The 8,262-nt window shown below is 47.6% G+C and overlaps 1 protein-coding gene across 4 annotated transcripts; it reads right to left on the bottom strand.

Annotated features, from left to right (window-relative positions):
• Positions 1–3,473: 3,473 nt before the first annotated feature.
• On the bottom strand, positions 3,474–7,036 carry LOC120974631 (large ribosomal subunit protein uL13-like). Of its 4 annotated transcripts, XR_012203876.1 has the most exons (6): positions 6,888–7,036; positions 6,684–6,775; positions 5,862–6,012; positions 5,690–5,777; positions 4,302–4,408; positions 3,474–3,842 (listed from the first exon to the last, which is right to left on the bottom strand). XR_012203876.1 is itself a non-coding variant. In XM_045233789.2 (5 exons), the coding sequence occupies exons 3-5, from the start codon at positions 5,975–5,977 to the stop codon at positions 4,379–4,381; spliced, it is 234 nt and encodes a 77-aa protein (XP_045089724.1). In that variant the 5' UTR covers positions 5,978–6,012; positions 6,684–6,775; positions 6,888–7,036; the 3' UTR covers positions 3,474–4,378. The 4 variants fall into 4 exon arrangements, 3 of the variants coding, with proteins under 3 accessions (XP_045089724.1, XP_045089723.1, XP_073365695.1); XM_045233789.2 differs by having other exon boundaries at positions 3,474–4,408; XM_045233788.2 differs by lacking the exons at positions 3,474–3,842; positions 4,302–4,408 and adding an exon at positions 4,612–5,439.
• Positions 7,037–8,262: the final 1,226 nt, after the last annotated feature.

Raw genomic sequence — 8,262 nt, 5'->3', positions numbered from 1 at the left:
AGCTACTTCAAGTGCAAGAAGGATTGCACCGGCACACTTGAATTCACCTCCATCCAAAAGTGCATGACAGCTATGAGGATGCTTGCATACGGAGCTCCCGGTGATTCACTCGACGACTATGGGCGGATGGCCGAGTCCACCAGCATAGAGTGTTTCTACAAGTTCTGTCGGGCAGTGGTGGCAGTGTTTGGACCGCAATACTTGAGAACACCCAATGCGGAGGACACTGCTTGGATCCTAGCACAGAATGCAGCAAGAGGATTTCCTGGGATGCTTGGAAGCATCGACTTCATGCATTGGAAATGGAAGAATTGCCCATTTGCTTGGCAGGGGTTGTACAAAGGCGCCAAAGGCGGTTGCAGTGTGGTGCTTGAGGCAGTGGCCATGTATGACCTCTGGATTTGGCACTCTTTCTTTGGGATGCCAGGAACTCACAATGACATCAACGTCCTGCAGTGCTCCCCAGTCTTTGCCAAGCTTGTTGAAGGTCATTCTCCTCCGGTGAATTTCGAGGTCAATGGATGGCAGTACAACAAGGGGTACTATCTAGCTGATGGCATCTATCCGAGATGGTCGACATTTGTGAAGACCATCTCAAACCCTGTGCCATGAGGCAAGAATGCCTGGTTTGCGAAGATTCAGGAGGCTTGCAGGAAGGATGTCGAGCGGGCATTTGGTGTGCTCCAATCCCGATTTGCTATTGTCCGGTACCCCGACCTGGTCGAAAGAACAAATGTGGGAGATCATGACTTGTTGTGTCATCTTGCACAACATGATCATTGAGAGCGAGCAGGAAGAGCCAGTGTTTGACACTGAACCATACTACAGGCAGGGCCCTCTAGCCGAAGTTGATCACCAGCTACCGGCAACCTGGACTGCCTACCTCAGTATGCGTCAGGAGATCCGAGACCCACAGGTGCATCATTAGCTGCAGCAGGATCTGGTGGAGCACCTATGGAGGCTCAAGGGCGAGGCCGGGAATGACGTGTGATGAAACTTGAGTTTTTTTGTTAAACTATATAATTTGTAGTGAACTATTTGTTGAACATGCCGAAACACGCCGAACTATGTGATGAAACACGCCGAACTATGTGACGAACTAATTGATTTCTATTTGTATGCGAAATTCACGCCGAAACACGCCGAACCGCACCGAATATGGGCCGATTCACGCAGATATCGGGCCGTTTTTGGGCCGAAAGCTGGGCTGAATTCGGCGCCTGGGGGCGACCTGGGGGGCGACGACTGGGTGCCGAACCGCCCCCAGCGCCGAGTTTATCACCAGCGCACCCCCAGGCCGCTCTTTTTCGGCACCCTGGGGGGCCGAACGGCTGGAGATGCTCTTAAGACTCGCTCTTATTAAGGGCATCTATAGCCAGGCCGGGCTAATTTGGCCTCTCAAATGTGGGTGACGTGCGTTGAGCCCCTATTTGTTATGAACAAAACCATGCCCTCCACGGTAAATGATTAAGAGTACTTTTTGCAAAGGTTCCTCACACCTTTTCAGGTTGCGAGTGCGCCACTTGTCGCAACCTGGGAGTTTTCTCTTTTTTGTAGATTCATTTATTCATAATTTTAGCTCTTAAACCGTGCGTCCAAATCTCGAACCGTTTTTATCGTTGGATTCCTCTTGTCGAGATCTTCAAAACTATATCACAGGTTGATAGGTTTCAACGAATATATTTTGAGAAAACAAACTGAACCGGAAGCATATATTTTTTTCTCTTTCCGAAGAGGCACAATTGTGCCTCTTGCGAAAGCAAATTCGTGCCTCCACAAGAAGTGAATACGTGCCTCTCGCGGAAGGAAAATATATATATTTTCTTTTTTCGAGAGGCATGAATGCGGTTCCCGCAGAAGCAAATTTGTGCCTCCACGAGAAGTAAATCCATGCCTCTCAGGGAAGGAAAAAAAGAAAATATGATTTTTTTCCTTTGCTGAGAGGCACGACTATGCCTCCCGCAGAAGCAAATCCGCGCCTACACGAGAAGTAAATCTGTGCCTCTTGTGAAAGGAAAAACGCGGTTTTTTGCTTCCTCTTGTGGAAGCAAATCCGTCCTTAAACGAGATGTAAATTTGTGCCTCTCACGGAAAGGAAAACATGTTTTTTCGTGCAATTGTTTTTCCAAAACCTAAGAAAACCCGGGGGAAACCAAAAAGCAGAAAAACAAAAAAAATCTAAAAGCCGAAAACGCATACAGAAAAAAAGTAAAACTCGGAGGAAACGCCCAAAGCGTGGCGATGGCTGAGAGCGCGCCAAGTGGCGTGCTCCCAGCCCACCAAAAGTGACCCTTGCGGGGGCTTCCAAAGGAGTACTCGCTAAGTACTTGCTTCCTCCACTTTCCACTTTATATGTCGGACATGCATTTGGTTGCGCAGGGTTGAAGAGAGAGAGAGAAACAAAAAATAATAAGGAAAACGTTTGTATTCAACCAGATGAAAACATCGCACGCATGTTGGTCGAGAGGTGTCCCCCGGGCCATCGATCGCTTCTCGAGCCTGATCTCTTCGCACAGCCTCTCTTCTCCGCGCGACTTCCTCGCTCCCGTTTTCCCGCTTCATATCTCTGGCTCCCATGGCGACTCCGTTCTACCGCCCACACTGTTGCGGCCATGGAGGAGCGACGATGCCCACAACCTGCTGCAACCCGCCACACGCCCGTTGTGATGTTGCAACCCCGTGGGCCGACACGCGGCGCACTCCTGCGACGCAACACGCAGGGGATAGGCGGGAGTTGCCAACGATGTGATGTGTCGCTCGTCGACTCCCGTCGGTGCTGCAACACAGCAACTCGACCACGGCCACGGGTCATATGTTGCATTGGAGCTTCACCGGAGCCATCAGTGTTGCGTTGGAGTCCTGTCGAAGTTGCATTGGAGCTTCACCGGAGCCGTCAGTGCTACGATGGAGTCTTGGCGAAGTTGCATTGGAGCTTCACCGGATGCGTCGGTGCTGCGTTTGAGCTTTGCCGGAGTTGCATTGGAGTTTTCACCGAAGCCGTTGGTGCTTTGTTGGAGCTCTCACTACAAGAAATATGTCAACTTGCGACCATCACTATTGGTCGCTGAAAGGTCATTGTTTTTCATTTGCGACCTTTTTGTGACCAAAAACAGATGGTCAAAAGCTGACGGTCGTAAACTGAAATTAACGACCTTCTTCGGGATAAGGTTGTAGACGTTTACGACCAAAACAAAAGGTCGTTGAACCCATGACCTTTTGTTTTGGTCACTGGCTGTCTGCCCAGGCCACGTCGGATCTGACGTGGCAATCTGACGTGGTAAAATTGCGACCAATTGAAAAGGTCGTTGATAAGATCCAACCCGGTCCAATTCGACGCTTTACATGGGCCGAGCCCAACAATTCAGCCTTTTTATATATTCTTTTCTGTCAATTTTTGATCAGCTTCATGGGCCAGGCCCAACGTTTTAGCATTTTTATTTTTGGGTTGTATCCTTTTTGTCTCAACAGTTTCATTTTTCTTTTTTTATAAAATGGGTCCCTGTTTTCAGGTTCTGGTAACTGGGCCCTAGCTGTCAGGGTCATATTCTTCATTTTTTTCAATTTAACATAAATAAATACCCAGTATGGCAGAGTCGCCGGACAAAACAATTCTACAAGTAACACTTCAAATATTATCAGCCAGATTCAATACAAAGCTCCTGCTGTACAAATAACACATAATAAGCTCTAACATACACTTTGCAAGCTCTGCAAGTGTAATAACAGTATGCCAGTCACAGCTACAAGCTCCACAAGTTCAATAATGAGATACAGTATTTTACAAGCTCTATAAGTGTTATGTTCTTCAGCATGAAGCTCCTTCGACAGCTTTACTGGACGACCTGTTACATGAATCAACAGAAAAGAATCAAACAAATTGGAGCCAATATACTATGAGCAGACCTTTCAAAAAAGGACAGTTATTAAGAATGCCAACACAAATTCAGCTAGTACCATGCTTTTTGTTCTCCAGCTAGTTAAAATGAGATACTCATTCATACAAGAAAACAGAGACACAATATGAAAATCCATTGCACAAGTGCAGGACATGCAAAATACTTCACTGCAACACATTGCACCTAAACTTCGCAGAAGATATAATTATAAAATTCAGTTTGCTGCTACTGACATTGGAAAACTGCTGTGGGTTTGTTTTGATCACAGAAGATAGAACTGATAACATTAGTTTGCTGCAACTTTGTCGTGGATTTGTTTTAATCGCGGAAGATAGAATTGTTAAAATTTAGTTTGCTCTACTGTCATTCAATAACTGCATCTGCAGCGGAGACAAGTTCTCTTACCCAGAGAGCCGACGTGCATGGACTTGTGCATCAAATGACAGAGTCGCCGGACTATCATCAATACCAAATTCCCAAACTCAATATAAAACCAGAGAAGTAACAGCCAACTGAAAGGTATATGAAGACAAGGAGTGAGCATAAACATCGATTTTATTTACTTTTACTTGTTAGTTGAGGGGTGATGCACAAGGAGTCGCAACTATCTGAAAAACTGACACACGTGAGCTAGGAAGCAAGCATTGGATCAAAAATGGAAAGCGTATGTGACTACATACAACATCTGATTATATAAGAAAATGTACAACGCAACTATGTGCTAGTTGCAGGCCCCGTTTGGATGCAAAGTATTTTCAAAGTATTACTAGAATACCATAGTTTTTGAAAAACTGTAGTTTTGAATACTTTGGGGCGTTTGGCTACCAAAAACTGCAATTTCATAAACAGTGGTATTGTTGTTACTGTGGTTTTCTTGGAGTATTAAAAAAAGTGGTCTGGACCTCTTTTTCTCAAACTAAGGAAAAGTCGCTCGTGTCATCTGCTGGTTGACTACCGTGCAGCTTGGTTCACAAGCATAACTAACCACATGTCAGTATCCTTTCAATGGCATGCACCACACTAATTAAAATAGGATACTGATTCCTATTCTTTGTAATTAGCTACTGCCGATCACGTCTGCATCTTCCTAGCTCAGCGGTCAGAAGACCATACAGCGTTGCATGCAGCCGGCCGGCACACACTGATTCGTGTAGCTCCGTAGGTTTAGTATAAGTTAGATTAAGTTGTGTGACTATCGATCAAAACTACAGTAAAACAACATCAGCCAAACGCATCGGTAGTTTTTCTAAAACTGAGAAAAATGTAGTTTCTTTAAAACTGTAGTATTCATTGCCCACGCATTGCAATACCGAAGCTTTGAGATACTATGGTATTTTAAATACAACGCTGCCAAACTAGGCTCACTCACTAATTTGGCCATTCAGGCAGGCAGGGTAGGGGCACCATGAGACATAGCAGCTGGGAGGGTTCTGGGTCCTCCAACTAGCACCCCTCTTCATCCATCTCGACAACAGTTCCAGGATCAAAGAGCACAACCATGGCTTTAGATTTTGCAGACCCAGCTAGGACAAGGCTGCCGGGCCTGGAGAGGCCAAAAAAGCGAAGAACAAATCGTTTATCACCACAAGAGAGTATATATGACAAAAGCTGAACGCATATCTATTAGAGTACCAGCAAATCAGATTGAACTTTCATAGAATGATTAGTACAACTAGACCACTTTATTTTAGGATGACATAAAAGACTAATCTTAACCCACTGGTAGCAGTCTAACACTAGCAACTAGTGAGCACTAAAGAAACAACAAGAAACAGCACAATGAAATAGCTCACCCTGATGGTGTGAGCGTAGTTCCATCCGACCTCCTTGGAGAGCTGGCCGAGGAGGCAGTACCTGTGCCCAGGCTGCAGCCTCAGAACCCTGCAAAACCACAAGTGACGTCAACATCAAACACACATACAAGACGCACGCCGAGATCTAGAAGGCAGTCCAACGCCGACGTACTTCAGCGCGTCAGGGATGACCATGCGCTTGGTCCTGTCGTACGGCGGCAGCACGCCCTCGTACGCCTTGAGCCTGGGCGGCGTCCTCGAGGCCACCGGCGGTCCCGGGCGCGGCATCCGGCGCAGACGACCAGCAGGCGAAGCTGAAGCCGCTGCATTGGGACAGTACGAACAGTGAGCCATATGCCTGGACCCCTGAACCATGAAGAAAGCAGTACAAAATTGGACTTCGTATAGAACAGAGGATCTACCTAACTTGCAATGTACAAACATCAACATAATGTGGACAGTAGCATCCTCGGTATATTGCTCTCCAATTTAGCAGGCAGCATGTAGGCATCACGTATGCACAACAAGAATAAATAAAATTCACCAATCAACATCAAACTTGGGTGACAAGATCGTCTCAACTTTGAGACTAGAGACAAGAGACAAGAGCAAGATTTGATTTGATTTGATTTAATTTACACACAGCACTTGACAAGAGAATCAATCATTCCTTGACTCACAGACTAAATCGGCACATCAAAAGGTGGAATCCATCTAACCCAATGTAATCGGGCAGGCAAGCTATGGACTAGCACCTGTATCTATCACTGAACCGACTGATTCGTGGCTGAAAGGAAAACGAGCCTATGCTTGCAATTCTATTTATGCAGCTGAAAGGAAAACCAACCTGTGCCCCCAAATTTCAATTGTTTTCTCCACGGGAGAAGCAATCTAAGCTAAGCATGGGGCGTAGGTACAGCCTCAAAACGGACGGGAGCAACAAGTAGAGCAGATCGAGCAGGTAGGGTGGGGTGGGATGGGGTGGCTGACCGACCTCACTACGGTGAGGGTGTTGTTGTTGTTCCAGACGGGCGCACCGGAGTTGGTGGTCCAGTAGCCAGAGTTGGCCTCGCTCGTCGGACGGTGCTGTAAACAACACAAGAAATCAAGAAAACCGAGCATCAGATCACTAGATCGTGGGGTGATAGAGACAGACGCTGGTGGAGCCGGATCAGGGGGGAAGAAGGGGGGTACGTACCTTGTAGGGATCCATGGCCGGGGCCAGCGACCGGGCGCTAGCGCTGGATCGAGCGGGGAGGCGCTGGCGATCTGGCCTTGTTCCGATGGGATCCTGTGCTGCACCCGTTGTCTGTTCAATATCCGGCATATCTCGTAGTAGGGGTCCTAAGCTAGGCGTCTTGGAGCGATGGTAACATGGACACAGGATTTTACCCAGCTTCGGGCTCTCTCGAAGAGATAATACCCTACATGTTGCTTTTGATTGTATTCATATGGGTGTAGTACAGAGTATATATATCTACCACGAGATAGTAGTAATGAATATGAGATTGTCTTATTGACTAGCCTGGCCTCGGTTTATATAACACACCGGAGGCCTAGGGTTTAGGAGAGTCCTTGGCTTAGGCGCCAAGTCTTGTGGAAACCTCCTTGTATGCGGCATGGGCTGCCCGAAGTGGCCCATGATGAACCACCATGGGGGTCCTCGGCCCGATCTAGCTGGTCGGGAGACGACATGGTGAGTACCCCCTAGTCTATGACACCGTCAGTAGCCCCCTGAACCGGTCTTCAAGTTGGGGACGCTCCTCGATTCTTTTGAACTGTTCTTCATCTTCGGTCGTCGGTCTTGAAAACTGGTTCAACAAATCTTCTCATCTTCGATCTTGAGGATCGCCGAAGTGCATCCGCAGAGTTTACACGTCGGGTATCCGAGGAGCCCCTTTAAGTTTCGGGCCTTTATCAATGCCTTGTTATTTTTATGCCACACCTCAGGTTTGAAGTTGTTCCCGGGTGGCAGCGTCCTCTTGCGTCCGAGATCCAACGCCGGACTGCATTCGAGGTATCTTTTGCAGCCGAGCACCAACGCCGGACCGCTTCTGAGCTCCAACGCCGGAATGTATCCGAGCTCCAACATCGGACTATGTCCAAGCTCCAACGCCGGACTGTATCCGAGCTCCAACGCCGGACTATGTCCAAGCTCCAACGCCGGACTGTATCCGAGGTGTCATAAATCACCTTGGTTCAAAAAAGTTGAAGGAGTTTAGCCGAGCTTAATGCCGGAAATGCCCTCTATGGAGCCAGCCACTAGCGCCCGAGCTTTATGACGGACTGCTTCCGAGGTGGTGCACCACCCCGACTACGGGCCGATTTTTTGTCAATATTTTTGATTGGTGCAATTTATTCTCTGCCGAGATATATAGCCAGTAGCCCTCAAGGTGTGTATCGGTCTAAAACCCGAGATGCACCTGAGGGATGACATAAGACCGCTGATCCCAGTAGCCCCTGAGACTCAGGTTGATTCGCGAAATCGGCCTGAGGATCAACTCCTAGCTCGGCAGAATACTTCGGGACACAAAAAGCGGTGTGCAAAGTCCTCGAAACTCAGGTTGGGTGCG

Source organism: Aegilops tauschii, chromosome 2 (genome assembly GCF_002575655.3).
Source record: "Aegilops tauschii subsp. strangulata cultivar AL8/78 chromosome 2, Aet v6.0, whole genome shotgun sequence".
NCBI lineage: Eukaryota > Viridiplantae > Streptophyta > Magnoliopsida > Poales > Poaceae > Aegilops > Aegilops tauschii.
This window is presented reverse-complemented; position numbering and strand designations above follow the sequence as displayed.